General features: G+C 33.4%; 2 protein-coding genes across 5 annotated transcripts in view; both read left to right on the forward strand.

Moving 5' to 3' along the window:
- LOC116345458 (protein Shroom) overlaps window positions 1–19,332 on the forward strand; it is a 180,697-nt gene extending 161,365 nt beyond the window's left edge. For all 3 annotated transcript variants that reach the window (XM_031774860.1, XM_031774861.1, XM_031774862.1), the window contains 4 exons: window positions 15,334–16,706; window positions 16,783–16,912; window positions 17,007–17,406; window positions 17,514–19,332. In XM_031774860.1, the coding sequence (XP_031630720.1) occupies window positions 15,334–16,706; window positions 16,783–16,912; window positions 17,007–17,406; window positions 17,514–17,777 (2,167 nt within the window). In that variant the 3' untranslated portion in view covers window positions 17,778–19,332. The remainder of the gene's footprint in view (window positions 1–15,333; window positions 16,707–16,782; window positions 16,913–17,006; window positions 17,407–17,513) is intronic.
- Window positions 19,333–20,444: 1,112 nt separating this feature from the next.
- LOC116345126 (casein kinase I-like) lies at window positions 20,445–22,553 on the forward strand. 2 transcript variants are annotated; one of them, XM_031774220.1, is made up of 6 exons: window positions 20,445–20,556; window positions 20,615–20,744; window positions 20,931–21,208; window positions 21,291–21,638; window positions 21,716–22,103; window positions 22,508–22,553. In XM_031774220.1, exons 1-6 carry the CDS (start codon window positions 20,503–20,505, stop codon window positions 22,525–22,527), a joined length of 1,218 nt encoding a protein of 405 aa, XP_031630080.1. In that variant the 5' UTR covers window positions 20,445–20,502; the 3' UTR covers window positions 22,528–22,553. The 2 variants fall into 2 exon arrangements, with proteins under 2 accessions (XP_031630080.1, XP_031630079.1); XM_031774219.1 differs by lacking the exon at window positions 22,508–22,553 and having other exon boundaries at window positions 21,716–22,254.
- The last annotated feature ends 5,132 nt before the right edge of the window (window positions 22,554–27,685 follow it).

Raw genomic sequence — 27,685 nt, forward strand, 5'->3', positions numbered from 1 at the left:
TATACGAACTTACGCTTTGTCCATATACATTAACACACTGCTGTAAGTTCGATATGCGTCAACATGCCGAAACAGTCGCACATGTAGTAGTCAAATGACACAACGCTGGTCAACTTTTTTTAATTACATCTCACGCTGCAAATAATTTGTACAAAAAAGTAGAACGTATTTTAAAATAAAAATTACCAATCCAATTAGTAAATTGGATATCATCCTTAAAAGACCTGATTTTGATATTGAAGCATCGCTCTCAACACTCATAGACTCATAAGCAATAATTCTTTGTGGATCTTTGAGATACATTACTGATTATTCACTATCAAAACCGACTCTTTCAAAAATGACGTCTAATCAGACGAATTTATATTTCTTGGTATTTTTTCACCGAAAACTGTCTCGACTTATTTATACAAATTATTTTCTATCTGATTCGACATGACTAACATTTATGACCATTCCCAACATTCTGCGATTTTCAATTGACGTTGAAAAACTTACTAGTAATCAAAGGAACTTACGTAAAACTTAGACGAACTTACAAAAATGTATGTAGAACTCAAGAGTTCTTACGCGAACTTGTGAAACTTACAGATACTTATGAACTTACAACGAGTCATTTTCCCTTAGATTTTGTACTCGTCTCTCTTTTGTGAAAGAAAATTTGAAAAAAGCTTGTATTTTTTTCGACATCATCACTCTGTGGTGTGAACAACAAACTGTGTGTTTTATGCATTTCCTTCTCTTTTGCGCATTTGCTGGCTTTTGATTTTCATTTATATTGCAACAAATTGATTTTTCTCTTCGTTTTTTTGTTTGTCGCTACATTTTGCATACTTCTTGTAAAGTTAGTAATGGCTGTTAGTTTTGAATTTTACACAAATATTTTCTCCACAGGCGACGACTGATGTTAACTGTTGTCGATATTTTTTTTCTTCTTCTTTATCGTTGGTTTTTTTTTTCTCCGTTGTCTTGAAAGTGACATTTTACATGAATTTACAGCCACTGTGTGTGCATCTTCTACGTCTTAAATATGAAAGGAATTCGATTTGCGGTTAAACTTTTTTTCGCTCGCATCTTTTCGCATATATCGATTGGTTTTTCTTTTCTGAAGATGAACAACAAAAAAAAAAGAATGCACAATATAAATGTACTTCGTTATTGGTATTGACAACTGTAAACACATACAACACGATCTTCACTTTGAATGCATGGTGTGTACCATAAGTCAGAAGCCATCCTTCATTTGATCGATCGTACATTGGAATAGTTCAAATACCAAAATTACTAACTGAGCAAATCGAATGAATCGACAATGTATGCAAGTGATAAATGTATCATGGTGCGGATTCATTTTGTTTCGTTGCATTTCTTTAATGAATACTGAAAACAGTGATTTATGACCATTGTATGATTATTGTTGTTATTTTTCGTTTTTGTTTTCGGTCATTATTAGCGCCAAAAGAATATATATATTTTACTGAAAATGAATGCAAATTTTGTGCACACATACTGGTTGCACATGAAAAAATATTTCATTCGAGTGATAGAGAGATGAAATTGACACTACCTAATGAATTACTTGCGGTTGTTCCATACAAAATCGTTGTACTGTTGTTGTTTGTTTTTTTTTTCTCAAACAAATTGCTCGGTGTTGTGTGGAATTTATCTTGTGTTGTCTGTTGTTGGCTTAAGTACGCCTTACAAATCGAATTCCAAATGAAACGAAACATCGTTTAATCCACTCAATAAAATCTGCCAATGGAACCTGACGTTATGTTGTTGTTGTGGGTTTATACACATCAACGAAGTAAAACCAAAAAACCGTTACTATTTGCCAATGAAATCATGTGTCATTTTATCATTTCAATGTGATTAAAAATACCTTTCGAACTTGTTTTATTTACTTTGCATTTTCATTGCAGTCTCAAGTCTTATCATATCATGTGGCTCAGTTTTCCTTTCGAATAGTGACAATCTGTCTTTCTTTCTCCCTCCTATCTCTAGCTATGCGCAAAATGATTTTCTCTTTTTTATTTCAATCGATCATTGAACGTGTGTGCTCTTGAAAGCCGTATTGCTTCGTTCACTCTTTCTCTGCAGTTCTCTGATTCATCATTTATGATATACATTATCAATCTTGGTCTTGATGTTCTTCCGCAATCCAGAGAGAGAGGGAGAGAGAGAGAGAGAGAGAGAGAGCTTGCACATTTGATTGATCGATTTCGGACGGATTGAACAAACCTGAGTTATCGGAACTTTTCTCTCTTTTTCTTTTCATCGTCATATTCAATTGAACTATAAACTATGTAATTCATATGAATTTAATCAACTCAATGATAAATTAATCTGTCATATTTATCGCCAATTAATCGATTCGTTGATGTGTACTTCTGTACAACAATTTAATCTTATCAACGCTTTGCGATACCTTCTTTCTCCATACAAAATGAAAATATATCAGATATTTACAAGAAAACGCCACATTTAATGCAACATTTCAAGCCCAGTAGCTGGTAAAAAGAGGAATATTCGATAAAAGTTTTGTACAAAAGCCAAAAAAAAAAAAAAAATGTGTTACAGTTGTTTTTTTCTTCTCCTTCTTTTCTTTTGTGTATTTTCCAACGCGGATCGTGATGGCCGTCAAGAGTCGAAATCCAGTAATAATTCCATTGCGTAAGCATAAAGTTGTAGAAGCAGATATGGTCAAGTCGAGTCGACACATCCGTGTATTACCAAATCAAAAGACACACTTTGAAATAATCTATATCAAAATCGTTGAATGCAATAAAAGTATATAAAATTGAAAACTAAAATGAAAAGAAAAAGAAATACTTACAACAATTTTTTGTTTGTTTGTTTCTCTATGCACGGCACTGAAACTCTACTGTGTGTGTGCGCGCGCGCATAGAATTCAATATACCGGCGTTTTCTCTTTCGTTTCGCTTTTCTTTAATGATCGATCTAACAATGGCAAACATAAAACCGCTACCAAATAGAACTCAACAACAATTAATTTTCATTTACGCAATCTAAAGGTCGTTGTCTCTTTCATCTATTCAACCAAAATATATTCAAATTTAATCCAAACGAATTTCTTTGTCACTCACGGATGCTGCGAAATGTGTGATCTCGAGCAATTGCTAGAGTATTGGGTTTTTTCTTGTGTCGAATAGACGGTGAGATTAACTGTGATATTTCCGCTTTACTGTCTGTAAGAGGAACTGAATTTTTGTAATGCAGCCATACTGACGGATTCAAATGAAACTTAAGTTTCGTCGTCTGCATATTTGTCACGCAGAATGGATGAAAAAAATAAAACATAATTCCGACGTTACGCCCTTCAAGCATTACGATTTAACAGTCAAAGTTCATTGTCTAATTGTGTATCATTGCTCTATTCAAATCAATTTTTTCACCTCATTTCCACCGGATCAATGATCATTGATCAATTCATGGACAAATCTATTCGATCACAATTTTACGTGTCAATCGCTTTATGAACATGTCGAATTTCGATGACGATCAAAATTGAAATGTTCGCATTTTCTGCGTCGTTCGAAATCATGTGACTGGAACGCCAAAACATTGCCGTTAAAACATCAAAGAAAAGCCAATCGATTTAACAACGAAAAACACCGTGTTGTTGTTGTTTCTTTTGTTTAATCTACCGGCTAATAATCCAATGAATAGTTGACGCTGCCATACGACATTCGTAACGCATTCGTCCACAGCGAAAGAAAAAGTCTTTCACCACACACACATATATATATTTTATGTCGATTTCAGAGTCTTTTCACTGTGGACGATTGTTTCGCATTTTCAATATCTTTGCCAGGTTAGTCGTCACTCTGTCACTGTGCAAATGTGTGGCATTTCATGGGAATCGAACAACTATTGAATGAAAATAAACCCAACGAAAATATATAAAACAAAAATAAATAAAATACGTATATATTATATGAGAGAGTGTTTTCGATCGCATATATACAAAGGACAATAAAATAAAACGTCTTAAAATTCAGAAGACATTTTCAAATTCTCCGGTTGCGCCGATAAAAATTATGACGCTATGTGGACCATAAAATAAAACGAGTTCGGCAAAACCATACGTTGGACAATGTTAAGTTTTCATTTTTTATTCTCTTCTCATCTCTCTGCCACATGCATTTCATCTTCACCTCTCTTTCTCTCTCTGTGTGTGTCTGTTCAACGGCATAATTGTATGGTCATAAATATCGTATATACGGGTCCGGTTCGTAGCACTGGTACAGCATAAGATCCAGTATTATATCGGTTGGCACAGCAAGATTTACACAGTGATATATACAAGGTCGTTTCAGACTGACTGAATCGGGTGCGTAGTGCATTTATACAGAAATGTTTTCTTGTCCGTACTAAATAGCAATGAAATTGAAATCGAAAATGATTTACAAGAAAGAAATAAAAAAAATAGAAAATCAACGTATCATGAATGTTATATTTTCTTGTAATGATTACAATTCTCAAAACATTTTCTGAGCAAAAAACGATTGAACATTTCTTCACTTCAACTGGTACTACAAACACAAATTTTGCGATAAAAAAACGAAGAAAAAAATGGTTCGTTGAATAATTTCAGCGGTGACGTTGTTCTTTAAAACAAGCGAAGAAACCATTGTCCTCTCTTCTGATACAGTTGAACCGATGACATCAAAGAATTCACTTAAATGGTATGAAGTCAAAGTGAAACCTCCGCCAGAAAATGTATACAAAAAAAGTGACAAACTAATGACAATCATCGATTTAAATATCGAATGGAATTTTTAAAACGTTTTTCTTTCTCCCTTGCTCGCTCAAACGGTTTGAAAGAAATTATTGCACATTTCTTTACTTCTTCATTTTTTTATACAGAAAACAAAAAAGCGATTGCTGCTTTTTTCTCCTCATGTGTATGTGTGTGTGTGTGCGTGTTTGTGTGGAAAAATTAATTTAAAATCATTTCTAAACAAAGCTGTGCAAACAGTGAAGCATAAACGACTCAAATAATGGCTTTTTAAATTACTACTTTGATACCGTCATCGATACAAATCACTTTTGGTCTTGTTGGTTGTTTTTTTTTCGGTTTTAACGATAGCGAATGCAAATTCTTCGCAAGCAATTGATTTTGCTTCTGGATTTTGTTTTTGTTTGTTCGCTGTATCTTTTCTTCAATCGAAGAGCTGAGAGGATTTTGTGTGTATGAAGTGCACGATGGTGGAGGTATTGTAACGAATATACTTGTGTATAAAGTCATGGTCACTAAACTTTTAGCACACAAAACACTTTCTTTATTTCAATCATTTATTCACTTGTGCAACACTGCGTATATCCAGTCTTAAATGGCATCCTTTCTCTTTCAATGTTCGATTGCACAGTCGAGTTGCCTGCATGGCTTTCTTGGATGAGACGTCAATGGTGTGGGCAATTTGTGTGTCTTTTGGCCAATGCCAGAATTATTTATGAAATTGGTTCAATTGCGTAAACTGCATGAATATTACTTGAATGGAGGAGAGGCGCATCAGCTACGCAAACGAAAGAAAATGAAATCAGAATTGTTCCGCTTTTAATTCATTGTGATCAAATCGATAATGGTGTGTGTGTAATACAATGTGTATACTTCCAGATGAAATTCATTTGAAGGGCACGAAAAAAATATATGATATATTTAATATGAACGAACACTCTGGTGTGGATAACTGCAATTTTGTGCACCATTTTCATTCAGTTTCTTATTACACTGCCCATGAAAATCGATCGGTTTCAGATAAGAATGCATACGAAATTTAATTTTCGTTGAATATTTAAAATGTGAAAAACTGCATTATTACAAGTATACATGGACACGCAGTTGAAACGTGCAACGAACAAAAAAAACACCAAAATAAATAATTGCACTGAATGTAATTTTATGCGATTTTATTCAGAATGTCTCTCTCTCTCTCTTTCACTCACTCTCTCATTTGTGCAATAATGAATGAATGCAGTGAGAGGAACAATTCAAAATATAATCATCAATTTTCCACTATCAATTTGAATTATTACCGAAACGAAGAGAAGCAACAATATAGCAAAAAAGCGCAAAATGGGCACAATTCAACATTGTCAATGGTGATTTGAAGTGTGTGCAAATGTATGTCCGTTGACTTACTAAAGAAATTCACCTGCAGCGTTTATGCGACAATTTTCAATCAAAACTAACTGATTCATTTTGTTCTACACATGGGCATCGACATAGCGTGCACAAAGCAAGCCTTTTGCTTTCGGTCTCATCGTTGCATCGATTGCATTTGCTATAGAGATACAAATTAAAATAATAACCAGTTTCTGATGCGTTTAAATTTATAATACGCTGCAGGCATCTTCATTTTCAGCCTATCAATCGAGGCATCGTGATTACAAATAATTTGTCTATCGGTTGTTTTGCCGGTATAAATCACAAAATATATGATGTTTTTTTCTTCGTCTCTTTTTTGTGTGACGTTTCATGGTGTCGCTTTTTCATCGAAAAATTTCATATTTTCGACCAATATTTGTTCAATGCCATGCATATAAATTTTTGTCGATTAATCCTGAGTAAATTGTTGCATTTGAAAATTGATTGGAATGACGACCGTAATATTGGAACCCTTCAAATCAAGCTCACATTTGAACATGCTTATGGCAAATTCACAACAAGAGAGAAAACAAAATTATATGCTTTGCAATCGACTTTCTCAACCTAAACACAAGATAAAGTCCAATGCTTTTTTTTTTTGTCGTTCAATTCATAATTCACCGGACAATGGTATATTTTCTTGCTACTTCTGTATCACAAGTCGTAAATCTGTTTGGACAATAATTTCAGTTGAATGTTTTCTAACTGGAGAAAATATACGTAAGCATCCAAGTATTGGGCTGTACAATTGATTCGAATGAGATCGACACCGGTGTGTGGTGTGTTGGCGTATGCCATCGAACATAAGATGCTATCGAAAGCAAAGCTCAATGAAACATTTAAACAAAATGTAAACACTTTTCTTTCTCTTTCTTTCTCTGAATTTCATTGAAAAATTGCACACTATCATTTCCTTCAAATTGTCACGATTAAATTCATTCAAGACGAACTAAAATCTAAATTATCGCTTTGGTTTCGATATAATTACCAGTTTTCGAATGGAAAACCATGTGTAAGACACGGTTCGCGTAATAAATCTTTGCTCTAATGAGAACACAAATGCACAAAAGGTGAAAAATAGAGCAAAAAAATAGAGGGAGGGAGTGATAGAAAAAGTGCAGCTTTCAAATAAGAGAACCTATCATTATTAATATTGTCAGTTTTGTTGGAAATTATGAAGTTTTGTTCAAAGATAATTGTTCGATTCCTCAGCCACGATGGACGACAGAACGACTCATTTAAGTGATTTATATTGTATCAAGCGTTTCCATTGTAATATGGTGTTAATTGAAGTTCCCGCACACCATGGCCAATGCCATACCAAAAACTATCCATCGACATTGCTGTTGCTCTGCTTTGTGGCTGTATTTCTCTGTCTTTTTCTCTAATCTCTGTGAGACAGATTTCCGTTAATCTTTCTCACAATCAATTGAAATTAATGTGACCTTTTGAAATGACTTTTCAATTGCACAAAGTTCCGTTCCGAAAAAAAAATTCCATCTCACTGCAATTAACTTTAATGAGCACAAATGAAAAACTATTCAATACTAGCGAAACAAAAAAGAAGCGAGATTGAGAAAAAAAAATCGTTTGAATTTTCCATACAAAACACCAATTTAATGCCTTGAATTGAAATTAGTGAAACCATATGTGAACGACTTTTCGTTGCACTGTCAAACTCGGCTGCATGTACTGAAAAAAAACACTCATTTATTATTTATTTTTCCTTGAGCTTTTTTAAGCAGTTCTAGTTGATTTTTACGAGAAAACGAACAAAAATGCAATTTCTTTTGTGAATTGAATTTTAAATTTATTGAAAACTGTAAACAGTCATTTGAAAATGAAATTATAAAAAAGCTATTTCATTTATATGATTAAAATCAATGATTCACTTATATTATTCGATTTTTTTTTAAAGTGCGACAAAATTGACAATATTTATCGTCGACCTTGGACGATTCTTCTCGTTGTGAAATGTACATAAAACGACTGGCGCCATATGTAAAACGCCAGACAATCAAAAAAATATTAATAATAAAAAGAAATATTGAACCTAAACGCAAATGAGCATAAGTGCGAAAAAAGAAACATCTGCATAGCCGATGATGCGAAGAAAAAACATTTCACACTATACAGCTGTTCACTGGGCATCTGTATACATTACGTCATTTTTTATCGTACTCATTAAATGGATGGAAATCAGTCCAAATTTGTTGTTATCGAAAATCAATTTGGTCAAAAGTGTTTGTTTCCATAAAAATACACGAAAATCGTAAAAAAATTAATTTACAGCGAGCGAGAGAGAGAGAGAGAGATGAGAGGGGAAAACGAAGTTCGACTGCAGTTGATTCATAAACAACCATTACATAATTTTGTTATTTTGTTTTGCCTGATTATGAAAATCATCATTGGCCGTTCGAATGAAATATTTGTGGTTTTTTCACACTTGGTGGTCTTCTTATGGTGTCATCACTGGCAACAAGCAACTGTATATCATATAAAATTATCTGTTAAAATCTGTAAAGTTTTCCAACCACATTTTTTTTTTTGCGGCATACAAAAACATTCGCTCAAATAACCTATTTTTGTCAAAAATTGATCATTTTTAGACGTTGATCTGGGAAGTGTGCTAAAAATTCAAATGGAAACTGCGATCAATTCGATTTGAATAGAATAACAAAAATAGCATTATAAAAATTTCACCAGTAATATTTGCACGAATTCAAATTCTGGTGTATACAAAAAATGATGTATTCTACCTGAGAAATGTTGCGAGAAATAAACAACCAAATGGTTGAATCTTTAAAAGAACATTGGTACGAGCGGCACGTAAGTGCAGATAGATCGTTTCCGATTCGCAAAATGGCATATTGATTATCTGAAGTATCTAGAAGAAAACAAGTTCTGTATTAGGCAAGATGTTATCATTTCTCCAATGTATTTTATTTATATTTTCATTACATTGCTATATTATGTCACGTTTTGACCGGATTTCTTGTAAAATTGATTACGTTAATCTTAACCGACAGTTCAAGTTACTTGAAGTTTATTTAAGTTGTACTTTGTTGCTTTTCGAAAATAAATCGTTTCTACATGAAGTATTTGATCTAGTTAATTATTTGTTTTAAATGTCACGCAATTTCGTGTATTTGCTTGAATTATTTCAAGCGTAGAGGAATTAAAGTAGACATTTTCGGGCCAATAAATCTCTTCGATCATCATCGTCAACATGATCGAAAGAGATGGAGGCTCAAACGCTCACGCACATGTAAAGCCAAATGGTTTACAATAAATCCCGGTTTTTCCCCGCCATATAGTCAATCAAAGGTCAACTAATCAAGCATCTGGCATGTAACTTAAGCATGATATGAACACATCGTTACTGTGGCTGTCATTGCACGACGATATGATGACTGCTACGGTAGAATTATTTCTGCTGCGATTTTTGTGATTATTCAACATCGGAAATGATCGATGACTTCAACGTCTTAAGTTTTGTGAGAGACTCTCTAATTGACACATGATCACAAACACATTCACACAAACATGTACATACTGAACATATCTTACGATTTGCATTCACTTTGTGTTTGGTCACAATTAGCAGTGGCTCGATGCCGTAATTTCATTAAACTATTTTCAAATGCTCTCTCTCCCCCTCTCTCTCTATGTGTGTGTGTGTGCTTTTTTTGCATGGGGGCAAATATCATCCGATTCCATTGCGATTTTGCCCATAAGTGCTAAATGCAATTGAATCGTAATAAAATCATATTATGTTATTTAATAGAAATAATTGATGTTTAAATATCAGTTGTTTGGTTTTGCCATTGCTTCTTTTGGGCTTTTGCTATACATTGAACGCCTGCATTTAATTGAATGCAAATGAACATTGCCCAAACTTGGAAAACCATTGCAAACGAATTTTACGAATCTAACGGTTTCAAGCGGAAAGATTCATTTTCTATAGCAAAATCTCATAAATATTATTATAGATAAATTATTGTTACATCTCTTTCTCGGTCGCTTTGACTTCGGTTTGTTTAACAACCGCATATATTTTTGTTTTGCAGCCATTTTTCACTCTTCCATCGACACAAAACTGACACATAAACGGTCACTGTGCAGAATTGAAATGTCAAATGCAACCAGTCTAATATATATATATATATATAAATGTTCGTGTTTAGTATGTACTATTTTTAGATATTTGTTGCAATTTTCTAATGGCACTATGGCGGATTGCCTCTGTCGACGATGTTTTGTTCTTTGTGTCTGTCTATTTTTGTTGTTGTTGTTTCCTGTTTAAATCATTTCTCTGCGAAAATATATAAATATAAACAAAATGAAGCATTAATGTTTTTTACGCCCGAAACAACAAAAGTTGTAATATGTAATGAAAATCAAACCGATTTTGAGCAATGAACTCGGACATCAAGTAAATGGCAATAAATATACATCATGCATGAACTTTAACGCTTCGTTGTTACAATATGCAGCGCGAATAAAATTGTGAAAAGAAGGAAAAAAACGAGAGAAACGGCTGTGTACCGGCTGCCATATGAACAAACAGGAATCACACACAACAATAAATAATGTTTACGAAATATGCATCTTGAACGCTTTTCGTATTAAGTACGAGCGCATGGTAAATGCAATTCAAATCTATTGAAAACAATTACCATTAGAAAATCACTCGCAAATGTGCGATAATCTTGCCAAATCGCATTTTTCTCCAAATCATTCTAAGTCCAAAAGTTGAGCATTGCTATAGAAACACCGACGACGCCCATGTGCCAAATGATGGACAATTGACTTTTATCTATTCATCAGCAACAAAATAAAAGTGATTCAGCACTAAAACGGTTCGTCGGTTTATAATTTGTACCATTTTCAATGTCTATTCAACTGAGAATGAGAAGTATTTTCATTGATACGCCACCGCAAGATTTTCTAAATGATATATTTTGTTTTTTCCTTTGCTAATGAAAAACTTGACGGATAAAATGCTTAAATGCTAAGTCGACAGAACAGAATTCTATGTTAAGATTATGCCAACCAGATTTGTACTCATTGAATTTATGGATACGATTTCGAATTGTGCTTGCTGATTTTTTCTTCGTTGTCTGTGTATCCAATCATCATTTGACTTGGTGTCTATCTGACTGCATCCATTGTATGGTGTTGATTTTGCAACATCGTGCCCGGACGATTTTTTTTTTCTTCTTTCCAACAGTTTCTGCATACGAACAAACAATTATTGAACATTGGAATTGTGTGTGTGTGCTCTTCAACTTGTTGTTACCCAAATGGGTTTATTGTTATTCTCATCGAGTAAATTTTTGTTTTGTCTCTCTGCGCTCTATCGATCGTTACGTTTGAATGAACTATTGTAGGCGAATCGAATTAACATGAATATCGATTCAACTCTCTGGTAATTGAATAGTACACACAACAACACAACCCCTAAAAAAATCATATAAAACTCCAAAAGCCAAACTCACCAAATTCAAAATGTAAAACCAAAATCAACGAATCAGACGGAGAATAAATGATCATATTGCTCATTCATTCGCATATTGATGGATAAAATATAACAAATGTGCAGTTTGCGCCTTTTTCAGTTTGCACAGAATTTTTTTTTGTTGTTTTTGGTTTTTACTTTGTTGCATTCAATTTATAAGTTTCAACGTGCAGTCAAAGAACTTTATGTTGGGCGCCTTCGTAGCGCATTACATTTGGTCGAAAATGACAGTGTGTGTGTATGTTGTGTGCCATTTAACCATTTCAAATGCGTATCTGTTGTTGAGCTTTATATTTTAATCGGTTTTTCGTAAATGCCAAAGTGCAGTTCGATTTTTTTCCAGAGAGATACGTTAAAAAAAGTCGAGGAAAAAAATGAAAAACGGAAAAATATACATTTAGAAATGCTAAATGGTAATAGTTGTTAGCACACGCCATCCACGTTTTTTTTTTCGACCAACTTTTGAATAATAAATTTCAACGAAGCGAAAAAATGCCATTTAACGATAATTTTCCGAGAGAAAAAAAATCGAATTTGAGGGACTTGTTGTTGTTACGGTTTCTCTATGCTCTAATGTTATTAATATCTATTTACTATCGTAAAATGCGGATTTATATATATCCAAATATATATTGGCTTTCATTTGCCAATTGGTATTAAAGTTCAGTTTTTTTTTCTCCATTTTTCGATTTGAAAATATAATCTGTGTACAATATATGAAAAAAAAATACATTCTTCATTGCGATTCAGATTTCAAATACACACAATAAGATTATCGCATCGTGCGCACTCATTCTTTGTGCAACTTTATTCAGCAACGTCGATAAGTTTCATTTTGTGTGCGATTCGATTGGTTTTTATTATTGCGATTTGAATTTGCATTTCGATTTCATAGATGAGATACGAATGTATTACCGCTCCTTAAAATCGCATATTCATTTTTGCTGGTGTGTGTGTGTGTGCACAATATTTAATGGCGGAAATAGCAGATCTATTTAAACTTTGATCCAATCGCTTGCTCTGTCTTTCGCATATAGAATATCAGAACCATAATAAATGAAATGCCACAGATAAATTGGTAATGCTGACCGGCATATGCGGAGGCGAGATATACTTCATTCTGGTTGGTAGCATGACAAAAAGAGCGCACACTCTCTACAAATTAATCGTTTGTCGAACGCGATTTTCTCTTCTCTTGGATGGCACGAGATCATTCTTCATTGTGTTGTTTTAAGTAGCTACTAAATCGAAGATGACATAAACTAGTTTTGTTTGCTTAAAACGAATAAACGAGGTGAAACAACAAAATTATACAAATCAGCACATTGTTCCTTAAGCAAACACAAATAATGACAAAATTAAAGCAGAAATATAGATGCTACGATTACTGGTGTTTGCTATGTTTGTATACAGATATACATAATAAAAAAAAACGTGAACATGACTCGTGCTCTAATCGATGTAAAATATCAATAGATTTCATTTCAGACGATGGAAAATATCATAGCGACTTTTTTTTCGTGTGCAACACAGATAAAAACACAAACCAAAAAAAAAACCAGTGCGACCATATAATGTTTTGCGCAATCTATATGCGCTATTGTAGCACACGCTTTTGATGTGATCAGAGCACAAATCCGTTTAGTGCGCGTAAAATGTACACAATTCTATAGGTCATTTCTGTCAATGTTGAACACAAAACAGAACAATGATTTCTCCTCCGTCGTATGTCTCGTCGAATAAAGGCAATGTCGTTGTTGTTACGGTAAATGCACTTTTTCGGGCTCTCTATCCCTCTCCTTCTTTCGCTCTGTCTCGCTCTTTTGAAAATGAACAAAAAAAAATCCACCAGTCCAAGTGTATTGCCCCAGCACATTTCTTTCTTTTCAGTACGTTTGTTCATTTGATAAAATTTATTTTTTTCTACATGAAATACGATTGCTTGCGCATTTCTGGTTTTCTATAATATGAATGATGGAATCAGTTTGATAACACAATGTTATGCTAACCCGTAGGCTTTTTTGATAGAATGCTTGCGATGTTTTTTCTCCATTCATTTTGATAAGCTTTCATTTTTTTATCTCTCTTTCTCGCCGTAAATTTCGTTGGCTGTGCTTTGTTAGACCGAAAAAAAGTACAATTGCTCATTTGCAATTCCACGTAAAATGCGAAACTTGTTCAAAATCAGCACTGAATTCATTTCAATCATTTTTTTTTCTTTCTTTCCTTCTTTCTTTTTGTTTATGAAACACTGCCATTGTTCATGTGATCGTTTGTTTTCGCAAATTACCCATATTCGATGTATATATAGTGTTTGTAGTATATTGTCGTTGTTTAATTTATATTTGGTCGAGTTATATTCATTTCGAATGCAAGACTATTACCACCGACTAGAATACAAAATGTAAAACTCTAATCGGCAAAGTGGGCGCAAAACGCGATGTGCATTGAATTAAAAAACATTTTTAAAACGAATGAAATGTGAGTTTGCGTTTGAGCATGCGATTTGAACTTCTGCCTTTTTCCGTCGCATTTATTCGCACTCAATTCATTTGAATGGTTTGCCTTTCTATTGTGTCCGATTTCAATTAAAACATGTTTTCTGACTTCTATCTTTGTATGCGTATGAATCGATGTTAAATTTTGTGCACATTGTAATGGCGCATGTTCGCACGTATCAACTTGGATTTTATAACCAAAACATTTTCCATTAAAGCGAATTGTTTTGCACATGGTTGCCGTCGTTTTTTCTGCAATAAACCGATAAAAACAAATCTGCGATTCGCAACAATGTCGATACTCTTTTTTTTTTGCTTCTTCAGTGTGTTTATCCATCGCATTTCCGTTGTTTTATGGATACTTTATGGTAACCAGGGAAAAAGATGAAGGGAGAGAGAGAGAGAGAGAAACAAATAATGAAATAACGAAAAGTTAAAACACAATCAGAATACTTAACGCATACATACGAAATGTGTTGTTCAGAAGACATTTGTATTCATGCTTGATAACCATGACTATTTTGGCATTTAACGTGATTATATTTTTGTCGAATAAGCCAAATTATAAGATTTGTGAAAAAAAAAACTACGCTGAATACAGATCGCTTAGAATTGAAATAAAAAGATGATCGAATGCGGAAAATTGATCAAATTCGTTTGCAATTAAGACGATGGATGACGACGACTTAGGGAATTTTCAATTGTCGCTAAACGTTAAATCGATCAATAATTGCCACGTTCTAGTTTTCTATTCATCGTAAATAAATCATAAAAGTGCAAAAAAAAAATGAAGAAAAATCGTCGAATTGCTATTTAGGCGGATTAGACACAAGGTCGCGCATTATTTTGTCGATCTTAATAATACGTTGCCATTCTCAGAGATTACCTTACGCATTTTAATATGCACAATATGCATTCACTCCAGAGCAAATTGCATAACCGATATAATGCAGTTAAAAACATTTTGTGTTGTCTCCATGAACCACTTTTACGTGGCGCCCGTCCAATGTCTGACAAATTGTTGTTGTTTTTTACACAGATTTGCATAATAAATGTATACCAAGCCCGATATCTATAAGATCAACATTTTTATAATCACAAATGAGTAAAGTTTTTCCTATTTTTTTTTTTTATATTTTCAGGAGTAACTCGAAAGCATCGTATTTGCCACGGCAATCACACGAAAAATTAACATCCGATCCAGATCATGGCAGTTACAAATTAACGTTAAACTCAAACGAAGATTGTATACATTTGCCGCACTACAATGGTCAATTGCATTCGACAAAAATCAATAATTTACCAGACGTTTTACCGTTAGGTGTTAAAATAAAAAGTGTTTCATCGACACGATACGGTTCTAATACGACCCTAAGCAATGGCAACGGTGATGTTACAAACGGTGTGATAAATAATGAGAAATTAAACCATCACCATCTTCAGCAGCAGCAGCAGCAGCATCAACAACAACAGCAGCAACAGCAACAGCAGCAGCATCAGCAGCAGCAACACCATCATCATCATCACAGTATTAACAGTTATGCAAATGGTAAAATGAATGCCATGATGAATTCAACCAAATACATTTCGCAATCGACAATTGATTTAAAGCGTGCCCATCATTTATACAACAATAATGTTTGTACACGAATTACGAACACTGAATCGATGGGGAATTTGCTCGATTGCTCCAATTATCGACAATCATCGCCACCGAATTTACAGCAAATGGTATCGCATACAAATGAACAACAACATCACCGTGCCCAAATAACCACCACAAATCTAACGGTTGCACAACATAATGCAATGAATACAAATGGTTTGGTGCAACCAATACCAATGCAATCGTCACACAACGATAAAGAAAAACTGATACGGTGCAACAATATTATGGATTCATTGCTTACGGCACGTGATCAAGATGCAAAAATCAGTCAATTGCAAAGTAAATTATTGTCATCGCAACGTATTCATCATGCAAATATTGCCGAAATAAATGATGAAGATGCGTTCATTGATTGCCTTAGCACCGATGATTCATCGAGCGTATCACAATTGTCATCCGAATCAATATCGTCTGTTGAATTGAACGGTATTGGCAACGGTCAAAGTTACAAAGAATCATCATCATCATCGTCGTCGTCATCGTCATTGCCATCATCACCAATTCATAAGAATGACATCGTCACAAAATCAATAATCGACACGACCAAGGATGATTTCATGCATAATGGTAATGATGTAAACAGTCAGTTAACTGATAGTGTGACGTCAATCAAATTAAATGAAACGATCACATTAGAAGTTGGATCTCAAACAGACGAAAGCATTTTAGACGATAGCATTAGCTTTGTTACTGCAAATGGCAACGATTCGATTCACACAACACCAACAAAATTCAAAACCGAAATTATTACACGAACCAGATTTGCCGATGAATTTGATTGTAAACAGCTCACCGAATCGCTTGTTGAACAATTATCACCAAACGATCGTCTACGGAATATTCTAGGTAGATACCTTTTGTTGAACTTTTGATAAATTGATATTTTATTGTGTTGTTTTTTTTGTTATCTCATTTCGAATAGCCCCAAAAGTATACAAATCGACCAGCGATTATGTGACTTGCTTATATAATCCGAAAATGGCGTCACGATGTACCAAGAAAGATGCGGGTACTTCGATGCATCGTGAACAACCTTTGGATCTAACTGAAAAGTATGTATATTTTTAAATAACATTTTCATTATATATTTGATTTGTGTCATATTGCTAATTAAATGTCTCTCTCTCTGCTTTTCACTCTTCACAGCACACCTTTGAATGGATGTTCTTTCTCCTTAAACGATTCAAATCATCATCCATTCTCGCGTCAAGTGAATGGAAGTCGATTCAATCGCGATGTACAATTGATAAATGGTGATGTATGCGATTTAACCAAACGAAAAGAAGAGCTTGTGATTCGTTTAACCAAACAATTAGTCGCATTGACAAACGATCGTAGCATAATTAACGATCAAAATACAACAAACGACTTGCTCGGCACTGACATTTCCAGTATTGTTGCACAAAAAGTGCGACCCAGCGAAGCTAGCAAATTTCGTTCGCACGTTGATGATGTTGGCCATATTACGATGCTTTTACTTTCATTGTCTGGTCGATTGGCTCGCATTGAAAATAGCTTATTCAGTACAACAGATGTAACGGAAAAGGTATCGTATCAATAAAATCAATAAAAATGAAAATTAGAAAACAAATAGATGCGGGTTCATTTAATTAGCCAAATGAATTAACTGTGGATTTCTATTTTCATTTTCAGAAAACGTTGGAGGCCAAACGAGTACGTTTATTAGAGCAATTGGATGAAGCGAAACGCCTTAAAATTGATATCGATCGACGCGGAAAAATAATCGCACAAATCTTGGAAAAAACACTTTCGCCCGAAGAGTATGCCGATTACGATTATTTCATCAATTCGAAAGCAAAATTGATTGTTGATTTGCGTGAGATCACCGATCGCATCCAATTGATCGAAGAAAAATTAAACGCACTGAAAGAGACCCTCATTCACAGCGAATGCTGATTAATTAATTTTGAGTAGAAAATATTGACCATTGATGATTCTTGACTTAATGTTTAAGATTTCGCAAATCGTGTGATGAAGTACTGCAAAAACAAAATGATAATGAAAATTAAAAAATAAACAATTTATTGTTAAGCATTTAATTAAATGAAGAATGAGAAAGATAGAATGAAGAAAGAAAGAAAAAACATTGTGGAAGTGATCAAATTGTAATGCGAGTTTATAGCATGTAATGTTCTCGACAACTATTTGTTGTGCCTTTTTATATAAATTTTAGTTTTTTTTGTATATTGTATACTTTGCTTATTACACTATATTATTTACATATATACACATCGCAGCTAAGTAGTAGTAATGTTAAAAAAAATTGTGAGAAAATGATAGAGAGAAGAACAAAAAGAAAAAAAAACAAAAAAAAACTATCATACAAAAAAGTTTGCAACTAATCCTTTAGGGTAATTCTCGCTTTTGTTTGGTTTAAAAGGCTTTAAATTGCTTGAAATGTCAAAGATTCAATGTTTGCTTTTCTTTAAATTGGCTTCTAAATTCGAAATTTCATTTCCAATTCGTGGTCGACCCAATTACATTTAAAACGCTTGCGTGTTTTTTTTTCAAGTTCGACATTAACCCGCACATTCATGCCAAATTCCGTGTATCTGTAATATAATGTCACATATATATTATTATTTTTTGGTTATCTACCAATTGGCTGGAAATTGTATCCAATTACGAAATTTTTCAACGTATTTTTGTGCCTCAGCCCATATATATTCTAAGTCACTGAAAACGAAATTTTTAGTGCAATATGTGTGCGTGTCTGTACAAAAATCCGTTTCGAAATTCAACGAAACTATTTTAACTTGAAACTAAATTTGGTTTAAATGGGATCACTTTGTTGTTTCGAAAGATTCATTGGTCCCATTCGAATCGGTTGCACACACACATACACACCGTCAACCTTCTCATTCACTCGTGTGTGCTTCGACATTTTCCTATTTCATTTATTTCAATGGTTTATTGTTGAAATGATTTTGAGATGGGCAAAATGGACCGGTCCGATTCATGCAAAATTCAAAGAAAGATACAAAACACAGCTTATTCTTTAATCGAACAAATTTTTTTCGCAATGAATTTCAGTTTTTCATTTTCATAAATATACAAAATGGTTGACTCTCAATTCTCAAAAGGGGTCACCGCTTTTTTTTATCCACTAAAATCCGTCAAAACAATTTGGAATGCATTGAATTTACAAGTCAATCGAATGAAAGCATTTTAAAGAATTGTAGCGTGGCCAGCATTCAACCAATTGAACATTGTGAAGCATTCATAGTTTAATTATTGCTTGAGCCATTACTCTTGATTGTAAATTATTCGGATTTAAACATTTTTTTATTTCATGCGTATACTATAAAATTAATCAATTTTATGTTTATGTGATTTGTCTTCGCTATGAAATAAACTCTTGATTTACTTTTAATTATTAGCAAACTTTATTTTATTTAACATTATAGTTTTTGTAGTTTTTAGACCAATTTCGCACAAAAATAAATAATTAGACCCGAATGCCTGTACTATTTTTATGTTATGTGTATTCAGTTTTATTTGATCAATAAAAATCATTACCAAAAAAAAAATAAACGGGGTTTCCATAAATCTGAAATCATTAGAATGGTATTCATGCGCAAAGTCGATTCTTTAAACAAAAGAATATCACATCGGGAAAGTAAAATCAAGCAATAGCGAAAAAAAGTCCGTAAGACCAAATTTCTTAATAATTGAGCTTACTATACGTTTTCTGGACACAACAACTCAACGCAGTGCAAATATCAAGAGCTTTTTAAACTAGGAATACATTTACAGCTAAAATGACATGTGTGAGATAAGTAGAAATGCAGCAAATTGTAGCCAAATTTATTTGCCAATAGAAAACCATATTGAACTGTATGAATCTTTGATCTGTTCGACAAGCCGTCATCATTTTTATTATTTATGTAGTTATTTATAGCCTAAAGAAGACCACGTCAACCAATGCCACCTTAGCGAATTTCTCGCTTTAAGACAGTCTATTGAGAGTGTTAACCATTTCTTTTTATCAGTTTTATATTCTTTTTCCCTTATCGGAAAAGACAAAGCTAAAATACTGTAATCGCGATGATAATTACTTTAGAACACAAAAATAACAGAAATAACTCACAAATAATTAAAAAAGCCGTACGTCAATAAATTTATTCACAAATGTTTTAAATATTAAGTAACATGGGTTGTTTTTTTCCCATACAGTGCAACCCCATTCATTTATATTGATAAATTTATATCACATACTTTCATGTATATGCATTTGTGTCGCAAATCATTTCGTATAGAAAATTGCATGGACATGTCATTTATATTTAAATAATTGTTGGCTATTTGAAAACCAAATTCGAACTCAATGGCGTCTTCTAATGTTTCTGCAAATTGAAAATGTACAACTCAAGTTCAGAAAGTTTGATCCAGCACATATGAATTTTCAAGCTTTCGAATGGTATTCAAAAAATCGAGGTTCGACTGTAATTCTAATTTATTTTAGAATAAAAATTACCGCCAGATGTTTTGAGTCACAAATATGTCATGTTTAATGCATATTGCTTAGTAACTCATCGATAAATTTGTGTATTTAAGTCGACCGCCATCAAAGAAGTAAATTAGACGAAGAAAGTTGTTTAAACACTTCGTTGACTTCATAATGATGTGGACTCTATTGAAAATCTATTTTGGTCTTGGGCTTTTGGCAATTTCTGTAAGTAACAAACGTTTTTCACTTATTGTTTGAAAATGTTAATACAAAATTTCGACAGGTCTATGGTGATATTAATGATGATATCTGGGATCTTGATAAAAATAAAAAAGACAACACCATTGATGGCCTTTTCAAACCAGTCCACCATAATGATATCGGTCGAGGGGGTTATGGTCGCATATTCAGAGGTAGGATAAATTTTATATCTATTTTTTTAAATTGCGATGCTGAAAATACAGCTTTCAATAGTTGAAATGAATTTGTCCATGTTGTGGATCCGTCCATGCATGTTGCACATTAAGATGTTTCTATTCACATCAAATCGATCCGATTCATTTTCACTGAACAATTTTCTAAACAAACTGCATTCACAGGTATAAATTTGTTGAATGATGACATCGTCGCAATGAAATTCACGAACAATACGCCGAAAGCGAAGGCAAACTCTGATCGTGAATTCGAAATGTACTGGTATTTGGATGCAGTTGACAAACCGAGTGTTGAAAAATATGGCATCTCACCCATTTATTATTATAACAAATGGGGCCCACATATATTGACAGTTATGTCACTTTTCGACTGTCATCTTTATAAAAAGTCAACCGAAATTGCAACTGAACCTATCAATACTCTCATTTTGTTCAGGGATTTTGTAAGTGTCTTGGCCACATTTTATCTAGATTATAATCTTGAGTTAGAAAAGATAATTTTCATTTGAAATTTTGCGATACTAGGTACGTCAATCAAAATACATACACAGCCGTGGTGTCAGGCATGATGACGTTAAGCCCGAAAATATATTGCTTCGAAAGCATCGAAGTTTCTTGATCGACTTCAATACTAGTGCAAAATTGCTTGAAACTACTGCATCCGGTACGATCAAATATGTGGCGAGAAGATTTTACAGGGAAAAACGATTGCGCTATCCGGTAGACGATTGGGAATGTTTTCTCTATTCGATATCTGAATTAAACGGCGTTAATCTACAATGGTTCGATGAAAAACAATTCAAAGGTCTTAAGGGAACGGAAGTTATCAATAAGGCAATTATGGAATTGAAATCCAATACAAACTTAACTATTGTATGTATTCACAAATTCTAATTTTAAATTCATTGCATAACATTATAATTAATCAGCTAAATTTTTTTCTCACCTAGGATCGAATCAAGGAAAAGATTCAAGATACACGACTGCAAGAGGTGTTTGTTGCATTTGCAAATGAAGCACTCAAACCCGATATTTTCTTCCCAGATTACAACCGTTTGGAGGATTTGATCATGAAAAAAATTAATGAAATAGTTGGAATAGGCAGGCCTGCGCTATTCACATGGTTGTCGACGACAGAGCGCGAAGAAGGAATTGCCGATTTGTATGCAAATCCACTTGTTACCGCGCATGAAATCCCTCAACCACAGAAAAATATCAAATACAAACCAGTTGATTATGATTATTTCGAAAAACGAAAGAAATTAATGCAGAAAAAGGTGGCAGAATTAAAGAAGAAAGGAAAAAATGGATTCATGAGCCACTTGATGCCCAAATTTGGTAAAAAGATTGTACCTGTTTAACTTACAAATGGATAGAGAGAGAATATTTACAATAATTTATGTACTTCATTTTCCTCCAAAAATCCAAATATTGTTCTTAAATGTAAAAATACATTTAACATTTTCTCTTTGCTGAAAATAAAATAAAATATTTCTTTTTTATTCATTGTCAAACGCTAAACTAGAATTTCAAAGTACTTTTATAGTTTCATAAGCACTGAAAACAGCGTAAATATCTATTTTGATGAACAGAACTTTTCTCTATCTAATAATGTCATTATGTGTTATTAGATGAAGGAATTTCTTTCGAAGAACCCAGTCAAAGTTTCCTATGTCAATATAATTATACACACTGCACTGTGTAAACGGTTTTTTCATCTAATTTTTTTCACTTTTTTTCAGGAATCCGATTAAAGGCGTGAACATATAACCTCGCACAAATATTAAATTGATTCCTGTATTTTGCATTTTTATAGCATCGTTTTTATCGATGTGGTTTTTTTGAAAATTTTGTTTTTTTTAGCACTTTTTAAATAAAAAAAACTGAATTTCAATGTTTCACGTTTTAATTATAATTATATATGATGAAGTTTTTTTTTTCAATAACGTTTGAAACTATTTACTTATTTTGTTTTGCGCAGACTTATATAGAAATTAATTGCCGATGGTCTAATTCGAAATACTTGTCCTACCGGTGGGGGGCCCCCCCCCGTTTCTTCATTTTGACGGAGATTGTTTCTCTTACAGTTAAACATGAATTTGATTTTAAAAGTGTTTGAAGTGACTGGATTCCAAGCATAATGTTTAAAAAAAGATTTCATTTACGCCATCGGCACTTCCAAAAAAACACTGTTCTTAGAAAAGAAATAAGTTGATATGAATTGAATATACAATATGGAGCCAAATATTTGTGTGATAAAATTTATATCTCCAATTGGAGTATTGAACTTGTTGAACCGGCTTTTGCGTATTAAGCACTTCAAGCACAATTTATTTTTTCCGACACAAATTCTTTTGTCCCACAAAATATTATTCTCGAAATAAACATAATTAAAATATTATTCACTATTACCTTATCAAATGTCATCAAAGATTTTTTGGTGGGGGAAGCTGGATCAATACCAATGTTGTTTCCTCAAAAAGTTGGAGTTCGACTAACCAAATGGAAACTTAAGGAAAGATGCGTACACAGAGAGAAATTTTATAAAGAAAACTAGATTTAATGTCGTATAAAATTTGGACCTAGATGACAATACATATAAAATTGTATTTGTCCATATAATCTTCATGTAAAATATCGTTTTTGTGTATTCTCTTTTGTGTAGATCTTCTTCAAAAGACAAACGAAGAAGAACCGCACAAAGAAGAATACACAAAAACAATATTTTGTATGAAATTATATGAACAAATACAATTCTACATGGAGTGTCAACTAGTTCCGAATTTTATACGATAAACCATCTAGTTTTCATATAGCAATATTTCTTTGTGTGTAGCCCAGAGAGTAGAAAACACTACCGCCAAAGCACGACGACAATGAAAGCTGGGCAACACAGCAACTTCAATATGGTTGTCACTGTTTATGTTGGGTGGCACAAATGTGTACCATTTTTGATTTAGGCGATCGAAATTTATGCCATTTTTTAGTTTCGCTGGCAACCGCACCATGGCGCTACTGTCAACGTTGCTTGTCATCGTCGCGCTTTGACCACCGCTATAGTAATACTATATTAACAGTGCCTATAAATAGTTACTATTTTTACACATTTCGATTGTGTGACCACAACAATTTTTGCGAACTCTAATGTGAACAATGCGACTCTTTGTATTTAAAATCTACATACAAACTTCGATGGTTCGATCATAATTCAAGGGTTTACATCCAAATGCTGCACATAAAAGAATGGGGGAAATGAAGGATGACACAAACCTGACAATTGTATGTATTTATTGAAGTGTGAGGTTTTATATATCTACATAAGGTTTTCTCTTCATACATATGTGTATATTTAGAGACAAATTGAAGATAGAAAAAAGAAGGGTTCTTTCCAAAATATAATGATTTGGACGAATTGGTGATGAAAAAAATTGAAGAATTAATTGGAAAAGATGAGCCAGCGCTGTTCACATGGCTAACAACCAAGGAACGTGCAGAAGCAATTCAGAATTCAAAAAATAATCCACTTATCAGTGCGAAAGATATCGAACAGCAAACCAATTTTAATTATAACACAGTGCAATACGATTATTTCGAAAACAAAAAAGAAGAAATGCTGCTCAAGGTAGCAGAAATGAAAGAGAGGGAAAAAAGAGGAAAATTTCACTTCATCAAAAATGCGATTAGTTGCTGTAATTGAAATTCTGTACCAGTTCAAAAATTGAAATAAAAAAGAAAACAAGCGTTGTTTTTTGCTAATGTTTTTGTAATTTTTCTCTGAAACTTTTGCTGAACAATGTATTTTTTGTGAGTTTCATTCTCTCTCGACCGAAATTCATATCGCCCCTTTGAATAACATATGGTGCATAAGTTTTGGCACTAAATTTGGACATTTCATGCGCTACAAAATCAAAAACAAAAATGTCAACCAATACACATAGGACACTTACCGTGACTCCTACTCCACTGTCAAACAAAAACCATTCAATTATATTCATTCGCAATGGCGTACAAATTGGATTTATGAAAAAGTGCCTCAAATGGTTTTGGACAGCTAAGTTCAAAACAAATTCTGCATGTGTCTAAAGATAAACCAATCTGTCTTCGAACCATGTATCGTGTTTCATGGACTTAATATGAATATAAAGATTCTAGAGAAAGCTGAAAGTACAGTCGTATTTCTAATTTAAATGCTCAATCCCTTCAAAATTGTCATCATCTTAGGTTCTGACATAGTTCGCATAGGTCGCATTGACCCCCCCCCAGCGCCCGAGGACCCCCTCCAGAATTTTGAGAAAATATTACATTTTGCTAGGGTTTTTTGTTGCCAGCTCTTGAACACTACCCCCCCCCCCCCCTTCCGGAAAAGATATAGCATCAGAAAAAAAAATTTGCTACAGATTTACAAATTTTCAGAAATATTCAATTTTGCTAGGGTTTTTTCGGCTGGGGACCCCCCGTCGATTTTTGGCCGTGACCCGTGACCCCCCCAAAGTTTTGTAGTGTCAGAACCTATGGTCATCATGTGCCGAAAACCGGGTTGGTCAAGCAAAAATTCATTTTTGGTGATTCTTATGGTTACAACACATCCAAATTTGAACCAAAACAATAGATTTAGACACGATTATTAGGAAATATAGCAGTAATGTGCGAGCAAAATTTTTCAGGAAGTGATTTTAATTTTTTTTTCACAAAACCAGAAGTCACAGGGGGTCCATTTTGAAGCGAGAGATGAGCGCAGTCAATATGATTGTATTGTGACGTCGCATATCTTACAGAAAAACGCCATTTGTATAAAACAGGCTTACTACAATATAAAAATATAGCGAGGGGAAGTAGATGAAGAAGAAGGGGAAACAGATATACGTTTGATTCACATTGTAGTCAGCGTTTTTTACGTAGATGGTGTTATAAGTATCTGTCCAAATTGCACCTGGCCTTTGTTTTGAAGTCCTTCGCACATTACTGCACTGAAAAATTCATCATTTTGGATAGTGAAACATTCATCGCCATATCCAAGGAAGCACAGCTATTCTTGTAAAGTTCTTAATGGAATATAGAACAGAATAGCAAGTTCTTCACTTGTTCTTATATCGCAGTATAAGAATCCACTAAGTACAAAGGGCCCCAAAAAGGCGGGGCTTAGCGTACTTAATACATTCTTACTATGAACTTATATAGCTATATAAGAACAATTAAGCACATAGTAAGAACTTCATTAAGAATATCAATATGAACTTGGTAGAATTGTTCTCACCATAACATAATTAAAAAATATATTTTTTTTGCAAATTTGACGTGTGATAAGTTACAATCAAGAAACATGGCAAGGAATAAATATGAGATTAAAATCATGAATTCGAACATATTTCCAGCCCAAATTTTGAAACGAAAACCATTTTACCGTCAAATGTTGATGTGATAGCTCTTAAAAAATCATGCGCCGTCGGAAAATTGGAAAATATCAGAAAAATTTTAAAATTACAAAATTTTCATGTTTGTAAATATCGATATATTGCAGCTTAAATTTGCAAAATATAATATTTTAAGGTTAGTTCAATTGATTTTAGTATAGATTGATTTTAATTTCGTTGAAAAATATTAAAATTTCAAAATTTATTTTTTTGTTTCAAACCTTGTTTTCTTTCGAACAGCAAATTGTCAGCGTTAAATATGGCAATTGTTAAATGTAATTTAAGAATTCTTTAAGAATAAAAAAAGAACTCGTAAGAATTAGGTTTCTTAGTGCGCGCTAAACTAGAACAATAATATGTTAAGCACTTGCAAAGAATAGTGCCTTAGTTCTTAAATTATATTTTTATTTTAACATTGTAAGAATAGCAAGAATATCTTAAGAACTGGATAAGAATACGTTATTCTATAAAACATGATAAGAACAGCTGTGCTTCCTGGGATGTAAGTAGTTTCTTTTGCACTGATAACGTAAGGGCACTTCTATATGATGCTAGAGACGTCGACAAACCGAACTTTGATAAAGGGGTGTTTGTATGGTAAGATCATACATCTAATGCGCTCTATACTTTAACATTGTGACGTCGCAAATCTGGCACAGTGCACATCTGACAGTTGCCGAGTGAACTATGCCAACATTGCATTGTACGATGTTGAGGTGCAAGTGCAAGCGAAATCTTTTTACATATAAAGTAATGTGGTTCACAAGACAACCATCAGGTGGCTACTTGGAGCTGTCAAAACAGCGCATGAAGACTATGGGTAGGATCTTCTATGGAAGGTGTCTTAGAGCCATTATTCGAAAAGGAGAATGGGACTTTGTGAGTCAGTCACTCTTATATTGGTAGCACTTGACATATAAACAAATGGAAATAATGTCAGTGATACCAACATAGAAATGAAAAAGTTCCATTCTCCTTTAGTGCTGAAACGTATGGTTAAACCTTCATTACCTGATCAATTATCAACCAATTATTGTTGAAATCAATAGAGTTCGTTGTGAACTATCGAATTAAAAGAATTTAATATTGTGTGTTTGTTGTTTAAATGACTTACGCTTGAATTTAGTGCCAAAACTTATGCACCCAATGTTAGATGTATATGCATGTCCTTTCATCAAGTGAATGGAAGTCGATAAATGGAGTATACTCGACAAAGATATTTTTGTTCAGAACCTGTGAACTTTGCTCTGGAGGTCTTCACTTTTCGACATTTGTTAAAGAGTAGCCGATCTCCGGATAGCTAAGCTAGAAGGAAGAAAGAAGAAAAAGATAGAGAAGAGGCGCAGAACAGAAAGAGTTCGTTGCCAGGTAAAACAAGCGAGATAATTTTTGTGGAATTTTTTCTTTATTTTATAATTTTTCTTGTTTGTATTTACATTTTCATTCAAAATATTATTTATAATTAGACATGAGTGTTATTGAGATGCTTGTATAAATATTCGCCTATAT

Source organism: Contarinia nasturtii, unplaced genomic scaffold (assembly GCF_009176525.2).
Source record: "Contarinia nasturtii isolate CC-2019 unplaced genomic scaffold, AAFC_CNas_1.1 Cnas_scaffold_1240, whole genome shotgun sequence".
NCBI lineage: Eukaryota > Metazoa > Arthropoda > Insecta > Diptera > Cecidomyiidae > Contarinia > Contarinia nasturtii.